Source organism: Argiope bruennichi, chromosome 5 (assembly GCF_947563725.1).
Source record: "Argiope bruennichi chromosome 5, qqArgBrue1.1, whole genome shotgun sequence".
Taxonomy (NCBI): Eukaryota; Metazoa; Arthropoda; class Arachnida; order Araneae; family Araneidae; genus Argiope; species Argiope bruennichi.
The window spans coordinates 112,605,236-112,629,022 of NC_079155.1; the positions used below are offsets into that span (position 1 = coordinate 112,605,236).

The window sequence follows — 23,787 nt, forward strand, 5'->3', positions numbered from 1 at the left end:
ATGGAACTTTTGGTGTTTTAACTTTGATTTATTTCAAGAATAAAGATGCATCAGTTTACATCGCGACATAAGAGCAGAAGACACGGAAATTTTTCCCTTCAGAGATTTTACTATAAGATTTTGATAGAGATTTCTTTGACACGTGTAGACAATTAATTCAATATATTACAGGGAAAAATTTGTTTCTCATTTTCTTGAAAAAAAAAAAGGTAAAAACATCAGTCTGGCAACCTATGAGGGGGGAGGACAAATAACAAGGCCAAGTCTTTGGAATAATATTCTTACAGAAAACTTTTATTTCAAATTATATTTAAATTTAAAATATTTTATGGCAATATCTTTTTCAATGTAGTGGTAATTGGAAATAAAAACTAAACAAAAGGAACCCATAAGGCAAAACGTGACACAGCAACACACCTTCAGTAAAATGAAACATTTCGTGGAAGAGAAATGAGCGGTAAACAAATCCGCGAATACGCATTTGCGAATTCCACGCTCGGCGTAGTACTACTACTTGGGAGTTCTCGCGTCTTGTCCCATTCATCGAATGCCAGCGATCAAACCGGTCAGACAGGAGATTTCCTTTGCCCTGAGCAGAAAATTCGAAAAGCAAACTTGTTCTAATCTTCGTTTCTCTGTTTGAAAAGTGCAAGCAAAAGCTTTTGTTCAAATCGAGGGTTCTTAAGTTTTATCCTCTGTTGGTTCGTCTAAAAGCATTTCGGGGATTTCATAATGCATTCCAAAGATTTAGATTAGAAGTTAAAAGGTCATCGAGGGGTTGAATTCTTAGGAATAAGATAAATAAAAGCAGGATGCCTTAAAAATAATCAGTGGAATGATTTTATTATATGAGATACAAACATCAGACCATGATAGCCTCCAAATATGCCAATGGCTTTATACTGGACCATGACTAAATGGTAAAGTGATTTCGCCAATATCAGTGACATACACTATCTGGAATTCAACAGGTCAGGCGTAGTATCATTTTGATGACAATAACTAATAAATACACGATGCAACAAAAATCTTGAATCTGGTTTCGAAAAGTTTTCAATCTTGTATATACTGTTTAATTATGTATACGCACTGTTTAAAAAAAGAAACAATTTTCGGCAAAACATTTCAATTTCTGAAATGGTAATTCATTAAATAAATTAATGAATTAGCATTTAAGAAATAATAATTCATTATATCTGAAAAACATAAAGCGGATGTTACTGTTTTTCAAAGTACATGGTTTTTATTCAGTGCAATCCTAATATCTTCAATAGTCAGATGTCTATGTATATTTTTTTAAATCACTATGAATTAATACTTGACAAATCAAAATAGATTTGATTTAACGTCAATCATCGTACAGTAATATCGACTTTAACAGAATGTACAACAATTTCAGAAAAGATTGCAAAAAACGAAACTATAATGAGAATTTCGACACTATATTCCTTTAATCATTTGTGAATTGCTAATGGACAGTGTATGATTACCATACAATAGGCATTATTGATTAGTTAGTAAACAAAGCCTTTTCATTTCAGGCATACATATTCATCAACTTTTTTAAATATGAACAAAAACAATCCCTCCTCTTTGTTAGTCGTTCTTTTGCTACTTTTTGTTTCGATAAAATGGAACTAGAGTATAGTTCCGGTCTTATGATTCATCTAATTTACATAAGACAGATTTTCGGTGGCTGTCTCAGAATTTAAATAAGTAGCACTGAATTCATACAGAGACAAATTGCATGTACACTGCAAACGTTGTACTAACTTATATACTTTCTTTTCTTTAGAATCTCCCTAAGAGCAAAATTCAGTAAAAAAAAAAAAAAAAACAAAAAAAAAACGAGGGCACAGATAAAGGGCCCAATGGATGTTACGATTTTGAAGCATGTGTTAATTTCAAGAATCAAATATAAAAATGCATGAGATGAAATTATAGAAATGGGGGAGGGAGGTGGTGGAGGTATTTCTATGAGGAACTCAAAAAAACACAACGAAGTAGTTACTTATCTACGATTCATTTCGTATCCACCTTAATAATAAACTAAGCCTTTTGGAATACAATGGAACAAGAATTCTTACAAGCACTTTCAGTTTCTTAAAATCTGTCCTCAAGTTAATTATCATTAATCATTTACTTGCGGTGAAACGACGTGCCACGCACATCGAGATACTTTTGTCATAGAATCTCCAACGACATGCTACACACGCCTGCAGTCAGTTGTCACAGAAGTAAAAATGATGTCCATGACCCATCGACTGAAATTGTTTACAGGAGAGCAGCGAATATTAATAGATTAAAAAGTTCCTGTTTCCAAAAGATATTGGATAGTTTGTGTGGCTTCATTGCGAGTTATAGATTACAGTTTTTGGCACAGGCACCTGTGAGTTTCTGATCGCACCTTCTTCTCTTGTCGTTAATGCATCTGTTTGTTACATATCCATCAACTCGGGAAACGAGGACGCACTGTTTTTCACGAAAATGAAGTAGTGGCAATTTCCCCACCAAAACAGAAATTGTAAAGTGAAAAGAAATTTAAGAAATAACGAGCCAAAAGAATCCTAACAATTTTATATGTAGAAGTTGTTGCTGTTACTAATCTCAGATGGTGTAGCTTTTCTAGACCATCTCCATGAATCCAAAAAGTTGATGAATAAAATCGAGTCTTTTAAACGTCGTCTTTGGTAAAACCCTAACAATCACGAATGTGAAAAGAGGATGGCCTGGTCAGCTTTTAGACCAATGGCATTCCGGAAAGAACTTCCAACCCTCTGAAAATTAAATGCACTGGGGCATCTTGAGAGAATCGCCTGCAGATTTTTGATATGTTTACTCTTAAATTTTTGATGACCTATGTATAGAATTATTGAGTTGAATCATGACTTCACATGTAACTATAAAATATTCTCTTTAATCCTTCTCTCATTACTGTGACGTCCAATGGACCTGTTATAACATTGTATTTGGTGAAGAGTTATTCTTTTCTTACTAAACACTCCCTCCCATTTCAGTACATAATTAACCTATTTTACATTTTCCTATTCAATTAACTGCACAAATGATTCCATATAATCTAAATGTCGGATTAGAGAGAGTATTGCATTTTGGAAGCGGCTCCGTTTTCACTAATTAGAAGTTTTGATAAGTACCTCTGTATAAAATTTCCTGCAATTAATATATAAAAAATTCAAATCTTAGCTAATTTGAAGAAATAAATTCTATTGCAGTCCATCCCCGAACTAAGGCAATAGGTTTTCCATTTTTGTTTTGTTCACAATAATATCCAGTTTCTTGCCACGTAAAAAATAAGAGAACAACTCAAATAAATTGATAGTTGCTGTAGAAGGGAATAAGTACTAAAGTAGGATAAGTCATAAAGGAGGGATAAATGAATAAGTGCGGCACTTACGAGGAAGGTTGGAGCGGACTCTCGGTCTGTACTCGTCCTGCCAGGCGGTTAAGCTGGACGTTGGCATGAGAAGGATAATTCCGAAGACGAGGCAGCATCCGGCTAATGCGGAGCGGCGTATTCCGTGCAGCAGGGGCGAAGACATGGCTCTGCGTGCGAGAGGTGTGTGGAGGATCGAGTGCACGAAGCGAAAAAGTGAAGAGTATGAAAAAAGGTTGGCTTGCTGGCGACGAGGGATTCACATTGGGGATCGGAATCAGTGTCTCGACAGATGGGAGGATGGCTTCTGCAGGGGCGTTACAACCACTGAGGGCCGGGATGCAGGATCGTGCTCGCCTCGCTTACGTCCGGCATTTCTGCAAAGAAAAAATAAATTAATTAAAAGAATAAAAGGGTTAGAGTACTAAAAATCAAATAGAAAATGAAAATCAGCAAAAAATTGAAAGTAGTGTAATATAGCTATGATATATATATAAAAGAAGGATTTTAAAATACTAATCTTAACATTAAAAAATGGGGTGGGAGGGTACGACAGGCCACAATTAGAAGAAATGGGTGGAGGAAGAAGCATTCAAAGACATCAAGAAAAATAATTCTAAAAATTAATAACAAAGTAAAAGAAAATATTAAGAGTAAAATGTCATGTTTTAAACACAAATAAATACATACAAGAAACCAAGAAAATTATTTTGGAATGATTTAAAATTCATTAGTTGAAACTATTATATGAAAAATTTATTCAATTTTATAGATACAAGTTTCAAATTATATAAGAATGAAATTTCTCGATTTAAACGTAAGTAGCTAAATTGGCAATAGATAGTATTTCAAAAAACTGTATACTGTTATCAATAATATCCTTATCCTTTAAGGATAAGGATATTATTGCCTTATCATTTAAGCGGAATTTTAACAGTGGTGAAAAAAATATCACAAATTTATATGTTCATTTAATATTTGCATTCATTCAAATTTTATCAGTTTTTGAATGAATGTAATGTCTTAAAATTAATTTTCAAGACATTATTAATCAGAGATAAAAAAAAATATTATACTACACACAACGGAAATAAGTTTTAACAATATAGGATTAAAATTTAAGTTTAGTTATATTAACGTCTGTTTTTAAACATTAGGGCTATTTTGGGGCTGCCCTCGTTATTTTGAACCTCATTCAGATGATGAGGACGACACCTAAGCTGGCACCACATTCTTTAAACTTCCGCATCACGCCAGAGATTAAAATTTAAATATCGAATCATACTTCAACGAATTTGAATTAGCAAGACACATGCAAAGTCTCATTCTTTTCAATTTAAATCTTAATAGTAAACTTTCTTGTAAACAGAAAAGGGTTAATACATAACTGCATATACCTTTCATGGAAATGGTATGCGTTCTGAAAAAAAGATTATTACTCACAATGTGTTTTCAAACAAATAACTGTCTGCTGGAAACCCACTAATAAATTCCAAGCAAAATCCTGTACAGATAACCTATGGACGGGCGATACTGTGGTCTTGTTAAAAGTCGTTTGACCACAATGCCGCTGTAATCTCATTTACGAAGTAAACGTCATACTTTTGTAAACAAAGCACTATTCGTCAAAAGACTGGAGTCGTTTCCGAAACTTTCAGAAATAATGGAGTCTTAAACACTCATTACGAAAGTGTTCAATCACACGATATAATCCAATCGAAAAGTGCTTTCATATGGTAAAAATATTTAAATACAATTATATTATTTTAAGATGTTTGATTGGCCATATAAAACAGGTCACTGTATTTGCTGTAGGATATGGAATCGGTTGGGGGGGGGGGAAGGAAACATCGTGTTTTTTTTGTTTTTTTTTCGTGTATGTGTGAGTGTTTAAATAAGAAACTTGAAGATATAAAATGTCTTATGTACATTTCTATCAATCCGAATTAGATAGGGGAGGGGATCTAAAAGAGTTCCTCTCTGTTTTTAAATAGCATTATAATTGTGGAATTAAAAAAAAAAAAAAACGTAATCAAACGCTAGAAAACTGTTTTCATAGCACGAGCCCACCGGGCAATTCCGATTTACTTGGAGAGTTCATTCCAACCGTCATTTAAGTTTCATTGGATATAAAAGAATGATTTTAATGTAGTAAAATTTTATTTTTTTCTCATTTTAATTCATTTTCTTTTGTAATTACATTATGTAGTGTTAGTTTTTTTTAATTAAATTCATTTGTTAGTGCATATTATTTCTTTTGAATCATGATTTTGACTCTTACTTAATTTTTAGCCAACCGATTACACACAGCTACAATGGTGAAAGTCAAATTCGAAGTTAATATTTTATCTAGATTATTATGTTTGAACTTATTTTTTCGTAGCTCACTTTTTGAGAAACTATAGCTCCAGATTAAGATTTTAGGTAGATTCCTATATGAAGACTACCTATTGCAATGATTCTCATGACAAGAATTCGGGAAAATTTCACCAATTCTTTACCGATCATGGTCCCTAGAACTTTAATATATATGCGTAAAACGCTTTGCCAATGTTAACTTGTGATTAGGATAACCAGAGTAATTTTGTTTGAATTTTAACTGGTTCGGAATATGTTGTCACAAGTGCAAAAATCTCGCAAGAGTTCGTAAATGGCTCATTTAGATCAAAGGGAGGTAGAAATGGTGGTTGATTGAAATTTTCATTTCGCTATAACTTCCTTATTATTGAAGATAGAAAAATAAATCCAATTAGCCAAATTAGTGCCTTATTAAGATGAACAACTTTTGCATTTAAAGTTTTTTGATAACTCCAAAACCTTAGAAGTTAGGGACTGAAAAGTGATTTTCAAGCCTTCATTTTGACTGTTTATAATATCAACAATTTATGTTGCCAGATGGTAGTTAAATGTAGAAGGAATCTACCTTTGCCTTCCAACTTGTCAAGAGGATTTTTTGTTTTATTTTGTTATTTTCTTCTTTTCAAATTTCGATAATTCAACTGAACAAGATTTTATTATAATTTTCGTATATGTTGAATCCTGACTTTTATCAATAATTATCATCTTCGAAAAGTATTAAAATTTTTTAAATTCCAAATACCTATCTTTCCGTTAATTATTTTAAAGACATTTATTTATTACAAATGCCCATAAGATCGGCTATGACGTCATTAGATCTCCAGCCTTCCAATATTTCTGAACTTCACAATTTAAAAACAGAAGTGCTGAACAAGAGTCAAGATGAGTAGCATCGAAAAATGTGATGTTGTCCGCACAGAGGACATAAAAGAAAGACACAAAGCCCGCGCCAATGCAAGTACGCGTCATGGCCTGTAGTAAAGCGGAAAAATGCCACAGCTGCATTTCTAGGAGAATCTGGGATCAACTGTGCATCCTCAAGCAATGAAGCCCAATTTTTAAGGTTCATTTCAGTTTCTAAAACATAATATCGAATTAAAAAAAAAAAAAAAATCTTAAATCTTTATTTCAGTTGTTAGTTCGACTTCTTTCCGAGATAATGCAATGAATTCATTAAAAAAAAGAAAAAAAGAAATGATGATACTCGTAAAGTTGAAGATATCCTAAAGATAAAAAAATAACAATAAAATAAAATAAATAAATAATGACTCATTCGATAGAAAAACCTTTGTTCGATAGTTTTAAACACTATATAGCAAGGGAAACGGATGTATAAAAAATAAATAAAAGAGGAAATTCAGGTATTCCGGCAGGATTTCGCTCAAGCTTTTTAGATGGGAAATTCTGCAATGGTCTTATTTATTTATTTATTTTCAGCCATCGAATGACGTCAAAGGAAGCTTTCCATTGATGTTGCACCGATTTATTTCATTCATGAGGGAACAGAATCGGGGATAGCAGAAAGTGGCCACGTTTTTCAACGCAGTTTATATACTCAAAGCAGCAACACAAGCTTAATTCAAATGAATAATAACTACTCTAGTAAGTATCTGACAAACGAGGCGTAAAATTATTCTTGAATACATTAACATTATATAAATGGGGGAAAAAGTAAAATTCATTGTTTTGCAAGGTTGTTGGCAACGAAGGGCAAAACCGAGGTTGATACATCTAGCGATAAAACGGAAATGACGGATGGATTTGTGATCTTTTGATAATGGCATCTAATCAATACAATTCCATTACATTGAATGGTTTAATTTTTTCCTGTATATGAAGTATACAAAGAAAATAGTAATTATTAAAAAAATTCAAAGTCGAAATTTCGACAAATCTCCACAACTCAGACTTCTCTTAGGTTCGAAAAACTCATTTTTGGAATTATAGCATCTGAGAGCATGATAAACCAAAAACACTTCCAAGCTATAAGAATGTAATTTGCTGTACGATGTATACACAGAATTTGTAGATTTGTCTTTTCAAATTTTGAACGAATCCCATTTACGTGAAGTTTGTTTGTCTGTTTAAATGCAACAGAACACGATAACTACAAAATGCAAGGATTTGGATGAATTTAATTTAGTGCACAGTTTTAGCAATTAAAATGCAAATTTAAATCAAGTTTCGAACTAAATTTGTCAAGATGTTTACCATCTGTCTGTCCATATTTTTGTAAATACGTTAAATACGATAGCTAGAAAACGCAATGACTTAGATATGCGAGTATATATTAATATATGTGATTTTATTAATAAAATAGTAGTTTGCTGAATTTTGTTTTAAATTGGTCAGGGAAAATAAGCATTCAAAATGCATACTTGTTTTTTCCCATTGTACTACGAAGCGCAAAATGCAAATATCTGGTACTTTGAAAATAAAAACTGAGTACCTGCAAGTTTCATGGCCCTGTCCAATTTTTATGTAAGAAAGGTGCTAACACCTTTAGTAGGGAACGTAAGAGAAAGTTTCCCATTGGTTTCGCTCTGCCAAAACATTTGTATATCGTCTTTGAAGCACTTGGCCTTAATATAAGAGAAGAATAATGAACTATAAGAATAACGCCCATTTTATGTTTATAAGTATATTTAGATTCCTTTATGTTTATGTTTCACGTTTACTTATTTCTTTGTCAGTTAATTAATTTGAATTCTCCATTAGTAAATTCCACTCTGGTTATTTAATATTTCTTGATACATGGAAAACATTTACAAATTTTAATTTCTTTAAACGTACAGTGTACTTCATTGAAAAGAATTAAATTTTATAGGTTATTTTTGACATTTTATATGTTTTTTCATCTTTTACTAATGATTTCACCAAGCGTTAGTTTGCAATATGTCGGACTTGCAAGTCTAATATAACAACTACTGCTGAAATACACATCAGCAGTGACTACATCTTCCAACAACAGAACACACCTGCAAGTTTTCAAAATTTTGCTTTTCCGAAAACGTTCCAATAAACAAAATCGGATGACAAACAGCGCAAAGAAAACACACTCGCACGCATTTTGATGTCGGCTGAATCAATACATAAAACGCACTCGGCGGCATGTGTCCATGGGTATCGAACCTTTTATGGCGCCATAAACCCGGGTAGGCAGTGAAAAAATAATTTACACAGCCAATTTTCGGAGTACTGGAAGTGACGCATGGTGAGTATGTTTCTGCGACTGAACCCTGTCTGCTCACGGACAATTGGGGCGTAGGTGGTTATGGTCCGAGCAAATCCCTAAACGTGACGGTGGACTTCCGGTCACTGATCGGATAAAGAGAATTAGGACAATTGATGCGATGATCATGACCTCAGGATATATTGTTTGTTAGCCTATGAAGCACATGGTATCCAGAACAAAGCAAAGAAGCAGCGAACAATGATTCAATGATAAAATTCCGAGACAGTTTGTACAGTATTGCTCAGTTAATCTGCAGATAGTAATTCGAACTGTGAATCAGATTCCGATATGTGTTAAAGTAAGACTTTTAGCTAGAGATATACAGAATATCAATGTCCATTATTATAATTGCAAACCTGTATAATGAACATTGATATTATATCATTGTCCATTTGGTGATAAATTACATTGTATAATTTGGATTATTGCATCACTGATACACTAATGCCATTCCTATACTTACAAGATTATAATAAGGAGAATTTTAACCCCTTAACCATCATATTTCTTCTATTATCTAACTAAACAACACATCCCGTTTCGAGAATATGTTATCACAATAGGGCGGGGAGTAAAATAAAAATGGTAAAGCTTGAATAATTGATAGAAAACAGAAATGCTTAAAAAAATCATTCAAAATTATAATGTTTAAAATTTTAATGAATTTTCGTTCTCATGATAATTATATGAGCTAGTCTTTTTATTTTATTCTTTTCACTACTAACATTTTATGGTTTTATTTTCAGGCTTAGATATTTGGTTAAAAAAATCCGTATTATTCGTTTTAATCCACAAATAAAAAGCGTGCTTTAAAGAATTTTAATTTTTCAAATTATTTTCAATGCTTCAAATTCGTAAAATTCATTAATATTATAAAATCATTTATCATTTTCTCTCCTCAAATTAAATACCATGTGGTCCCAAGAGCTACAGAATCGAAAATGCAACTGAAACTAATCGATTAATAATCACTTCTGAAAATATTAAAAGAATGGTATAACCGAGAAGGCACAGCTTTACAAAATTTTAGAAATTTATCATATCAAAAATAGGAGTGAAAAGTCTCTTACACAATTCATCTTTTAATAAAAATGAAATAAATTTTATAAAAGTGCAGAAAAATGCGTGAAAATTTCTATAAAAAATGCAAACGTGCGCGGTTAGATAAATAAAAATATATATATAGTTTCATTCGTGGTAAAATTATATTTGTCAATTTAGGTATTTTTTAAAAATAAAGAGGGAGGGGGGGGGGATCATCGAGTATATTAACCCTTTGCAGTCGGATGTTTTCACTGAAAAGGTCATACAAGATGACATTTTATTTATTTTTTAATTTATATTGCTAGAAATATCCCCAGCATAATAAGAACATATGATTTTTTTTTTAAGAAATTCACCTTAAAACAATTATGCATATTTATTTTACAAAACAATAAATAAGTCCTTGTATTAGGCGAATAAATTATACATCGAATTACTTTTCCGAGGGATTAATTTCCGAAAGATTAAAAATACCTCTTCCAGTCGCAGGATTGTGTTTTAGCCAACTACAGATATAAAATTTAGTTGTAATGACCACATTCACACAAAATATCTTCCATTTAGCCTGTTGGATTCTTCGGTTATCGTGTGTGTGTTCAGATACAAAGATATAATATCAAAAATATTTTTCATGAATTCAGGAAGGTTTAATATGAGGGAAAAAATCAAAATATCGAGGTCGAGTATTTTGACAATTACACTATTTTATGCAGAACGTCATGCAAGAAAAAGTTCCAAAATCGCGGTTTGTTTAAAAGTAGATTTACGTGGATATAATACTTTCTTAAAAACCAATAAAAACTAATTGTCATGATCACAAATGCATTTCCTCATACTAGTAAATATTAAAATGTTTTTTCCCATACAGAGCCTCATTGTAATGCAAGAGACACACTAATTCCAACTCTCTTTCTCTCTGTCTAAAAAAACAGAAATAACTGAAATGCAGACAGCTTGAAAATGGAAACAAAAACTTGCATTTTCCCGAAATTATTACGCTTCTTTTCAGTCCCTCCCCGAGTTTTAACTTTGTCTCGGTGCGTGAGAGCGTTCGTATTTTCATTCTTCCATCCAAGAAGAAAATCGAAGACTAAACATTCAGAGTCGCTCGCTCGAATCGAAGAACACGCCTACAACGAATCGATAAGTAGGCCTTTCGAACACTCTATACGAAACGATTCTAAGAAAAATGGAAAGAGATGTTTGAAACCCCATTTGCTTTTATACCGCAGTTTTAGCTCATAGTGAGAAATTATTCATGTAATAAAATGGTACGGCCATTCATTCCACAAGATGAACTTCGAAATAACTACTCTTAATCAGATAACGAGAACGATACCCGAGTCTATTCCTCGCTCTTCAACTTGAAAAAAATCTAGCTTATGACTGGAAACAGAGCAAATAAAAGATATCAAAAAGTACGCTTTGCTATGAAGAAACTACTTTATTCATTGGAAAACTACCATCTACAAAGTAATCTCTTAGTAAAGTATTTTTTTATCTTTTGGAACATTTTCCTGTAAGTTTCCGCATCCGGAGTCCGTCATATATTTTCTGCGATTCGAGTTGAACTTCTTAGTCGTCTGTCAGTAACGTTACTTGCACTATATTTGCTTTGCTACATCTGAATAATGTCAGCCCTTTTGCAGCATCACTAAGGAATGTAGATTTCAGGTTCCCCAACACTCCTATTCATGATTTTCTAGGTATTCTCTTCGGCAACTGAATCGCGCATGATGATCAAAATATGCATGACAGACACCATCGCTGTAAACTTATTATACCATGCACAATGTTTCTGTTGAAGATTTATAAAAAGTTTCACGCATGATTTCAGATTTTCTTTTTTTCATGTTGAAATTACAAAATTGGCAATATGATTATCACAAAAGTAATGCAGCTACCGACGTACATAGTACAGTTATGGGGCGATTGGGGACAAAGGGATTATAGATATTCCCATCGCCAATTTTAGATCTACCATGGAGACAGTGCATTAGTACTCTGATGCCACTTTTAATTATTAAATGCGACCTGGGAATGAAAATGCAATATCACCACCCCGGGGTGCTATTGGCGAAATAATAATGATGACGACTGTAAAAGAAACTATAAAATGCCTTAGATACCACTCATTACGCCACTAACAAAGTATTTGGCGCATTTACTTATCTATCTTGGCGTTTTCCTGTTACTAATACATGCGACTATTTGTAGTTAACTATTGGTTAGTTACAGAGCTAGTCTCGAAGCCTTTCAATGTTGTCTTGAACATGGTGGATCTTTCACAGAATCGGGTATCTAATACGTGAGTTTCCGTCTACAAGGGTACAACAGGTCATCGAACATACAAGAAGGAACCCGATCCATTAAATTTTCTGATTATGCTACCAGTTCATGATCGTAGTGTCAATTCTGATAGAGGGTTCCAGAACAGAATCCAGAAGCTGCGCCGTGTCTGAGGCCATACGCATATTAAATCTATCTTCGTGGATCGAATTTTTCCATATTTATATGACGTTGGATGACACGCCACACAGTGAGGTAACGACTCAGGTTTGAATATGTCAATGTCCATCTCAAAACAATTTTCGATGTAGCATGAAAAAGAGATCCTTCGAAGTAAATATAATAAAAAATAATTTGTAAATAAAAAAAATATAATGTAATTACATAGTAATTAATTACAATAGCAATTGTGCAAATGTATCGCAATTAAAGTATCTTTTTATAACAGTCAGAACCTTCAGCAAAGAAATCTTAGAAACAAATCATTTTAACAATAAATTTAAGATACGATTAAAGGAAGGGTATTTAAAACAAATGAAACTTCCTTTTCGCCTTTTTACCTAGTCCAATTTTCTGATAAAATCTGTGTCATTTTTTCAAAGGATCTTATTTATGAATAGAACATCATCTCAATCGCTACAAAGAATTCGACAAATTGAAAATACCATTATATTACACAAACTATTACGTAAAAAGAACTGCAAGACAATAACAGTGGGACAGAATTACGACATGTTTATTACGTTGTGGACGTCAGAGATGTGAAAAGGCATACCACGTGAAAAACTTATCAAAACCATCATCTTTAACAGAGGAAAATGAAAATAATACTCCTTTTGCGCAAGAGAAATTGGTCTCCAGATGAAATAAATTATCTGTTAGACTATTAAGTGTTGTTGCAGTTTAAAAAGTTTTGCTTTTAACAATTAAGAGGGAAAAAGAGAAGAATTTCAACGGATATTTTTGACTCCCATGAATTGACAATGCAAGCGATATAATAATTCAGTTAAGAATTATAAAAGGAGAAAAACTTGTGTAAATACGTTATAGATTAGATTAAACTCACAACTTAATTGTGACGTGCATAAATGCGTTCTCAAAACACAAAACTGTAAGAAGCTATACGAGCCAATTCACGCTCACGTATGCGGCTTCTAAGATTAAATGCAACAAGCCAATTCAATCTTAGAAGCCATTACACATTTTAAAGTAGGAAAAAGTGTAGTATTCTTTTTTTTTTCTAAAGATTTATATGGTTTGAAGTTAGATAAACACGCAGTTTCAGGTTAACTATAACTGAAACGCTATGCGAATTAATCTTAGAGCAGTACCAAGAATTCAACTAGATGTTAAATATTTTAATATATTAAAATTAAAAAGTATTTTTACAGGTTCTGAAAAGGGACCAAAACATTAAATATCAATTCAAAATAGATAGGATGCAATAATAAACAAGAGCTAAAAAATATTAAAATGTTCAAACACCCGAGTAAGACTGCAACATGAATGAATATGCTAATACACTTAACGATAAAGAATACTACTTAATTTCATGGCATATGATTTAAAGTCATGAAAAGGAATAGAATAGTTACAATGCATCTTCTAACATCAGAAGACGCATTGTGATATTCTTCTCATTATTACAACACACCAGAAAAGGGTTAAACTTTTAAAATAAATTAATTTTATAGTGATTTATTATATACATATAACTTAGAATTGGTTATATCTAAACTTCGAAGTAGTTATCTTCCGCAAACTGAGTTACAGTAAGATAAAATGAAGCTGAATGAGGCAATATGTAAACAAGACGCATGTCGGCAAAGTGAAAACCGATTTATCTACAGGGACCAGAGAATTCTTTCGATTATTCTAGGAATAGTCTAGGAAAACATTTGCTTTCCATGAAACAATGCTTAGTAATGTCGCTAAAAATGGACCCTCCCATTAATGCATTTACCAGTAAGCAGCTCTGCCCATACCCATTTAGACGAGAGACCATGTTGGTATGTACTCTTCAAGGAAGACTCCGATTTGGACGTGCCAAAAATAGAATAGAAGATGACTGTCCCACTACATTCCAAGCTTCAACCCCCCCACCCACCTCCAAGCACTTTCCAAGAGATCATTGCAAGCCTTGGAAAGATGTTTCAATGAGAGGAAAAAGAGATAGAATCAAGATAGATAAACAACGGCGAAATTCTCAGGTGGGTTAATGTATTGTTGAAAAGACATAGGAACAAAGATCTGAAAGAAAGTCGGACCCCTATGTGGTGACCGCAGGTTCCACGGTGTCGGCAAAGACATAAGCCGGTGCCTTGAAGAGAAACTTTAAAAATTCAGTCAATGTAAAACGACTTGTGAAGGAGACGTGTTGCCCTAGAGTGTCTCAAAACGGAGACCGTAAACCTATTTGCGAACGTGAAAACTTCTGTAGCGTCTATTTTTTTCTTTTTCAATAACTACAATAATAATAATAAAAAACTAATCTAGAAAGACATTTTAAATTAAATATTTCTTTAAAATTCTTGGAATATATATAATATCAACTTTCTTCTTATTTACGATTCAGTTAATACGATTTTTTTTTTTTTTTTTTTTTTGACGTAGAAGCACAATTAAATTTCTTATGCTAGAAGATACTTCTAAATAGAAGCCTTTAAAAAGGCATCTAATTTTAAAAGATATCTTTAAATTATATATATATTTTTTAAATAATAAATTACATAATTATTTTCCCAGAGAAAAAAAAAAAAAAATGTGAATATTGAAGGAGAAAATCTGAAAAATCTTCTGAATACTGAAAGCAAACACAGAATTGAAACGACAGGAACATAGTATAAGAACCTTAACTACAGTGAAGCCATAATTAAAACTGCTTGGATAAAAAAATTTTTTTTCTTTGAATTCTAATGCATATTATACTAATTCACTTTAAAGCGGCTTTCTAACATAGGTCATTAGGTGACGATTTCAATTTCAAGGACTTCCTTAATTCGGATAAAAAATTTAGATATTTGTATGTATACGATTATGTAATTTACACAGTAAATTTAGAATTCATGCTGATATTTTTTATTTGTATTTGATTATCCATTAACACTCTAATATCAGACGGAAAGAATAATTGTTGTTTTCAATTAAATATAATTTATTTAGCTTTTTTCAAAAGAAAATAGTCAGTAATAAAACATCTAAAAATAAGCGATAAAATCAAAATAATTATCGATCAATATTTGAAAAATAAAATAAAATTCTAAAAGCAATTTTGTTACAAAGCATAATTTTGAAATCATAATTGATAAAGCCGTAATCATTATTCGTTTCACTGAGTTATTTCTTTACAATAGCAATATTTTATTAACTCAAAATGGAAGTGTTGTTACAAAAGACATATTAAATGCGTCCATCTGATTGCTAATCTTGCCAGGTTATTTCTGGGATAGGAAATACATAAAAAGAACGTGAAAAAAAAATCACACCAAGGCGGATTTTCTATTAATTTAAAGGAAAATAGTTATTAAATTATCCATTATTATTTTTAAAATCTCATTAAAATTACTAAGACCGTACATATTCACTGTCCATGTATTGCATGCATGTAAATAGTTTTTAATTCTTTTATTTACAAACGAGTAAGTTTTTAAGGTAAAAATTGCCGTCTTCTTTCATACATTTAAAAAGAATGACTTCTGAACATTTGGAACCCAATGAATTGTCACAATGAACACTGAGTAGGAAAATCATTAAAGCTACAAAATGAGTGAAATATTTTATTGTATGCCTCATATCTCATGAAATAAAAGGAAGAAAAACACGAAATATTTCGTTACTTCAAGGTGAAAAGGAAAAGAATGAGATAATTAAACCCAGTTGACATTTTTATGAATGAAAATACTAGTGTTCCGGGAAATACTGAGTTTTTTCGAAGCATCATGTAATTGCTCTTCATTGTGTAAGCTAATTTCATCATTCAAATGACTTTAAGCGATTTTTTTTTTTTTTTTTTTTTAGTCCACAGACGGGAAAAAGTGCTCAACAGTGCTGAATATACGGTTGTAACGTGTAAAAAATGAAGCGAGTTAAACATGTCATCAAAATCGGCTAGCACAGAGCATCATTGTACTGCAAAAGATTAATCGAAAAAATAAACTGGCATTTCAATTATTTCACCAACAAATGGCACAAATTTTCAAATCGATTTCGCCAAATTTCATTCTGAAGTCGCCAAACGATGACTATATATAGTTCGTCAACAGATTCTGAGACGAAAACATTACGACGACTCCCTCTCATTAAGGGGTGAGACGCGGAACGATGAGTGCATTTCCGGTATTCCCTTTGACCCTGGATTTCCCCTATTAGATACTATAGTAAATGTAAACATCTCCTTTCATCCCTATTTTGGCGAATTAAACCCAATCTAACGTATGCGCAAATGCGCGGAGGGTTTTACAATCCTTTGCTGAACTATAACAGTAGATAATAGAATAGGCGAATTCATAGGTCTGTGGCCCTATTGCAAGGTAATTCCGTTGTTTAATGCTAATAATTTTCTAAATATACAAACTTGAATATTACATTTTTTTCGGATCTGAAAGCAAAGGATTATTTTATAATAATTATTACAGCAAAGCGTCGTTTATACTTTTCTCATTTAGACATGGCTTCGTCACAATTTCGCTTCATCGTAACCACTGTAAGGATAATATTACCTCGTTTAAATGACACAAAATTTTGTTAAAACGCTGATTTTGATATTAAAGAAGACTATCATTCCTCAGGACAATAAATCGAGGAAGAATTTCGAGATATATATGAACTGCAGATACCGAGATCGTGATTTCCGATATTATTCACAATTGATACATTACTTAGACAAATTGTTTGGTGCTAATTTAAGCAATGCTGGAAAATAATGAATAGAAGTCATTTGTAAGAACAGAAGTTGAACAGAAGTCACTCTGGTAAGACTCTGCAATAAAATGTATCCAATATTAACCACTTAAGTGCGTTCTACCTATAAACACATAAATCCATATCTTCATTTTAGCGCGGCTGATGTGCAATCTTTTTTATCTAATAAAAACGAAGACTCATTTGCTTAATTTTTTGGAAATTTACTATATTATTTGTATTGCATTCCATGTGTATCCAAGCCATCGCGTGGCTTTAAAAAGTTGATGGACTTTAAATAATAACTTTTTAAGGGACTTTGAATAATAAATTTCGTAGTTAACTAGTTAAATGCTGTTTGCCATTACTTTTAAAACTGACATGGAAGAAATCTCTTATTTCGATATATTCAGTTAAAAAATAATTTAATCAATGCAATTTATTTGTATTTATACGATTCTACCACCCGGGGGCTCCTCAGAGTTGAGGATGAGTAACTTCCTGTATGGTGGTTGGTTCTCGCCACCCTAGTGAGTAAAGAAATAGTGGGATCTGGTTACTTTTTAACGATGACAGGTCGTGCTTCCCACTGGAAGGGTTGTACAGTGGGCGGTGATGGTCCTTAGGACACAACCACAGTTGCTGACCAGTCAATCAGGTAGCCAATTAAAGTATTTAACCGATTGCCCTGGAATTATTTAGTAGGAAAGCCTTCTGAGAGGAAATAAGACTTAGTTTCAATGAAAAACTTATTTTTGAGCTTTCAAATGGTGCAAAAATGCTTTTATTGCAAAATTATCATTAAAAAGTTAAAATAATTAATTTTTAATTAAAACTCTATTCACAATTAACAGAACGCTTCGCAATAAGCACCTAATACTCAAGGCGTTGTAACTACATACAACATTCGGTAGAAGATCTTGAACCAATGATCTGCTTACGCGTTTTTTCATCATGCAAATCGCAATTTACAAATGGTTTACCACCCTGTAAACTCACATATATTAAAACAATTTTTAAATATTGTTATTCAAGACACAATTTAAGAAGATCTGTTGCAACAAACAAATCGGTTTACTGCATTGTGATCTCAGCAGAATATCTCTTCACGTAAGTGAATGCTCCCTGAAAAAAACAAAACGAATTTCCATATAATGGATTTAAATTCAAACCATAATGGCCGACGAACCATGCATAATGTGATCAGATCCAATCACCATATAAAAGAAGCCGATTTCGGAACAATGCACGAATCAAGAAAGAGCATAAAAATGAACTATGCTATCACTCGTTTAACCAACTGCGGTATCTGATGGCATCCCAAGTCAGATACCATGAGATTATCAAAGATCTCGGTGGGAGGAGAAATCGGCATTTTCAATCAAATCTCACTTATTTCACGGTTGGCGAACTACCACAACTACAGAACCGGAACCCACGAACACGCGATAGACTGAAGTACCAACGGCAAATCAAAAAGAGCGAAGACAACGCGATTCAGACAAGCCATACCCGCATAAAATCATCAGATTCTGCCATTTTTCAACCTGCGTTTCCAATTTGGTAGAGGGGTGATACGGGGTAGTCACCAGGAAGGATGCTCTGGGCAGATGTCTATCGTCTGGCGATGCCGAAGCGCGTGGCGTTAACGGTGGGGAGGAGGGAGGGAGGGGAGGGGGAATGTCAGCCCCACGCTCCGAACTTCCGGCGCCCTTCCTGCCACAACGGAAGAATTCTTCATTCCACGCGCTTTCGTCTGCTACCATCTGTCAGGCGGCACGAACGCATGGAGGTGATGGCTTTTTTTCGAACCATTCCTTTTTTTATTCGCTGGAACCTCAACCCCCCCCCCTTGAGAGAGGGGCTTGCAGTCAGCAAGGCCTTCAAGAAAACTTTACATTGTCATAAGAAGCCTTTGTCGAAATTCGGTGGATTCAGATGCAGGACAACGATTCAAAAATTTCACGACACCTTAATTTCAATCAGAGCCCCTTCCTTAAAAAAGCAAATAAAATGAAGTGCTATTAATTGATACAGATAAATATAATCTTTTTAAAACTTATAAAAGAGAGCTTAAAGATAATTTTATATCATGATGAATTTTGAAATTTTGATAATCAATATAAAAAACTTATTTTTTCAAGTCACTATGACAATTTATCCTGACTTTGACCAATTCTACAAATAGATTACTGTTGCCATATGAAAAATAAGAGAATCCGTATCCCACCACCAACATTTCCAAGTCATCCTGCAATACATTATAACAACACTTTTGTTCCAAACTGTGAATATAATTTAAGCGGGAAGTATCAGTAAATTTTTATGCTAACGGCAATTTAAAACCGCAGTGTGTTCAAACAAATGAAATTTGGTATTATTTAATCGTCATTATTATAGGCTCTAAGTCAAATCCAAAAATGGCCCACTGTTTATTGGTCAATGTAAGTAAACACAATGTTAGCACACTGTGTTAGATGAATGAATTTAAACAAACAATTTTTACAAGATAATTGTATATCTGCGTCCAATTTCGGATAAAATCTGCATACGAGTAGAATTGTTTGTTCATATGCACATGAAAAAGACAGTTAAAAACTGAATACATAAATAATGCAGTGCTCGGCATCTAGTATGAATTTTTGTACTATACTTATTGACCAGCATTAAATTTTGGATGCAATTGGACGATGATAAAAAGTAGAAAATGGTCGTTCCATTCAAAGTTTATTTGTTCTATTTGTTTGTAAGAAAAATAAGACATATTTAAAAATGTTTAACAATTTTGGAATTTTTATGTTGAATCCTTTAAGAAATTTTACGATCTAATTATTAATAATAATTAATTACTAACACAATTATAAGAGACAATTTTAACTACGGCACATAATAATAATAATAAAATAAAGTAAAATAAAATCTTATTCAATAAACTCAAGCTTTAAAAACATTGTGTCAATTGCCTTAAACATTTAAAAAGAGTAAGTATGAAACAAAATCATGTTAAAAAATGGGAGGAATGCACCGATTTCAAAAGACAATGTTTTATTATTGCATATGCACGGCTTCACTTTGCTTTTACTCAGCATATTAAAAGTAAAAATAACAATGTCCTTAGAAAGTAATTTAACATTATTAAAACAAGCACGCGAATGACAAACACGATTAAACAATGAAATAGGTTAATACTTCCACCAAAACAAAGAAATTGATAAAAATTATATTCAAATTAACTTTGAAAAATGATATAAAAAAAACTAGAGAAAAATAGCACGATGTCATTATGAAGCTAATCTTTTAAATTTTAAAATGGTGTAATTTTTTTTTTTTTTTTTTTTTTTTTTTGTACAGTGATTTGTTTACAGTGCAAATTTTTAATATATGGCGGAAAAACGTATAATCTGCCATCGCCCTTTTCATTCCCTTTAAAAAATAGTAGTGAATATTTAATAGCAGAATTAAACGTTCCAGAAAACATGCGAGCCAAATTTCATTGAATCATTCAAGAATTTGAAATTGCATAAGGTTCAAACAAATAAACTTTCAACTATATAAATAATATAGGGTGTCAACTTTCATGGTGGCTTAACTGTTTTTTCTTTTTTTAAAAATCATTATAGATATACATCATTGAGATCAAGTTGAAAAAAAAAAAAATGCTTTAAAATATGGGAAGAATTAGATTTTATTTTGTTTGAGTCAATAAATATATTTCAAAAAGGTACGAAATTAAGCTTTTACCCACAACTCCAACGCTACGAATCATGTTTATAAAATTTTTTTGATGCCTTAACATTTTAAATTTTTAAAAAAAATCCTATTTTCTATGCTTAAAATTACCCAACTTATGAAACGTTGCAAATGATTACTTTAAATGAAATTGATAGAGGAGATCTCAAGAGAGATCATAAGGGATCGTTTGATAAATGATATTAAGTACGTTTGTATGATTCTTTATTCAAGTTAAACAGTGTTAACTAAGTCAATTTTAAACATAAAATACTATAGCATTTTTTAAATCATATGTTTTAAAGTGATAAGAATATTTTACTACATATGACTAACAGGACCAGGGCTGGAAGGAGCATAAAAAGATAGAATTTGTAATTTTTCCAGATAAACATTTGTTATCTCAATTTAGTTCAGTTATAGTAACATCCCATTTTAAAGCAACATTAGGGCTTTTTGGGCCTCGTCATCTGACCGGGGCTCGAAATTTTGAGCCCCGGTCAGATGACGAGGACTAAGCTAGTATCCCCTCTCCAAACTTCCGCACCACACCAGCGAGAGGATGTTTGACCCCGACAAATTTAACATGCACCAGACTCTCTTACAAGACAGTTCTTCAGTGGAATCGGGTCTCGAAATTGAAAACCTACGGTTCCGAAGCAAAGTCCTTATCACCAAGCCATTGCGCCCCTATTTATTGTCTCAAACAACATAAAAAATAATTTTTTTCAGTCATTTAAAGCATTTTTCCCAAATGGAACTGTAAGTCGGTCTCTCGCGGTTTTCGAAATTATCCATCGGCCACGATAAAAGAGGAGGGCACACTATATGTCAAAGCTAATCATTTTAGTCATATCAGAGTAAACCAAAGTAACTTTTTATTTAAAAATATAAAAGTGTTCCATCTTTTCCTGCCAATTAATGGGAGGGAAAGTAAAAACGCACACACAAAACGCCTTCATTAACCGCAACTGGAGTGAGAAGGCGAAATGAATGAAATGGCCTTTTCTTCTATTTTGCGAATACGAGAACTCGAGGCCACGCCCCTGTCACATGCGTATTCACCCTCAGTTCTCGGGCACTCGCGACTGAAAAAACGCAAACACGACATCAGATGTGAAAAGGGAGGATTTCTATTTCGCTTTTTTTCTCGCAGAAAAATTAATTATGACGTGTCAGTGACGTCACATCCTAAAGTTGAGAATACTTTCATCAAGTGTCAAGGTCCAGGAAACGTTTTGAAAGAAAGAAACGATTAAGAAACTCTATTCATTAATAATAATAATAAAAAAAAAAAAGAGAGAGAGAGAGAGAGAGAGAGAGAGAGAAAGAAACGCACAGTCATCTTTGGATTAAGAGAAAGAATAAAATAACGCATTGAAATATATTAATGTTTGAAAGAAATATTTATTATTCTTTAAACGCATGTGTGTGTGAATTATTTGATTTGCAATATAAATCCTTATTTGCTCTAAAAATTAATAATCTATTCATTCCATATTTCATTTCCAAATGTATTCATTAAATTCCGAATTCATAGAAATCAAATCACACTTTTTTTCATATCAACCAGGCAGTTTCAAGCCCTTTCGTACGCTTTCCGATAGTATAAGCGATATTCATCAGTTACTGTTAGCAAGTTTTTAATTGCACTGGCCATTCGTTCAATGCTGGAAACTTAATGTTTCCAGCCTTGAACGAATTGCCATCGGAAAATGTATGTACCAAACCATGATGAGAATATACATTTTTCAATCGGCCTATTTCTGATTCAAGCCCCATAATGAGATTGCTCAATTGCTCATATCTCCAATATCTAAATATTGAATCAATTTTTCATCTTTTGTCGCCAACTTAGCAGCTTCACGATCAGCTTTTCTTTTCAAATTGCCAGATTCTCACTTGATCTTTCTTCGCATTTTCCTTCATCATATATAGGTGGACGCACCTTTACTACTAAAAAAATTAATGCAGAAAAATGTATAATAAATGTAAAAAAATAACACGACTATCGATTAAATATTCGGTACTTGTCGGTTGTAACGGCGACCAAAAAGCGCCAAGAAAAAAACCCGCCGATTTGGTGATTTCAACCGTTAAACTATATATGAAATATGCGATTTGCACGTTCAACATTTTTCACAATAAATAATAATGCACTGGAATATATTTTTATAACTCGGCAAAATTTTTTCTAGCCACTTTTTGGTCGCCGTTAAAACCGAATCGTACCGAATATTCAGACGATTGCTAACCAAGAGACGGAACATTTCTGCTATTCTGAAAAGGTAAACAAACCAGAAAGTTATTCATTAGTGTTGCCACAATCGGTGTGTCTAAAAATAGAATTAATAAGTAATATTTTTAAAAACTTATTTGCTGTTATTAAAGCTTTACCTTTCTTTTTTTTTCCGGCCACAGTCAAGTGCAATATAAATACTTACTATGACAATTTTCATTAAATTTTGAAACTGTATGGGCAAAACAAACTTCATATGTAATGGGTCAGGTGATTTACTCTATACCAATCACAAAGCAAATAAAACGCAACATTTACATACATCTAATATATAAAATTCTCGTGTCACAGTTTTCGTTGCCATACTCCTCCGAAACGGCTTGACCGATTTTGATGAAATTTTTTGTGCTTATCCGGTATCTATGAGAATCGGCCAACATCTATTTTTCATCCCCCTAAATGTTAGGGGTAGTCAATTATTAATTAAAAACTAACTTTCCCGCCAAAAAAATCTTCCATTTTCCCCACCGCCAACTTTTCCGCCAAAAAAATCTTCAATTTTCCCCAACGCCAAATGATTTAGGCTTTAGTTCTTTTTTT

General features: G+C 32.6%; 1 protein-coding gene across 7 annotated transcripts in view; it reads right to left on the reverse strand.

Annotated features, from left to right (window-relative positions):
* The window catches only part of LOC129968510 (semaphorin-1A-like), a 210,645-nt gene that overhangs the window by 120,958 nt on the left and 65,900 nt on the right, over positions 1 to 23,787 (reverse strand). For all 7 annotated transcript variants that reach the window (XM_056082471.1, XM_056082476.1, XM_056082473.1 and 4 more), the window contains exon 2: positions 3,416 to 3,771. In XM_056082471.1, coding sequence (XP_055938446.1) covers positions 3,416 to 3,560 — 145 coding nt within the window. In that variant the 5' untranslated portion in view covers positions 3,561 to 3,771. The remainder of the gene's footprint in view (positions 1 to 3,415; positions 3,772 to 23,787) is intronic.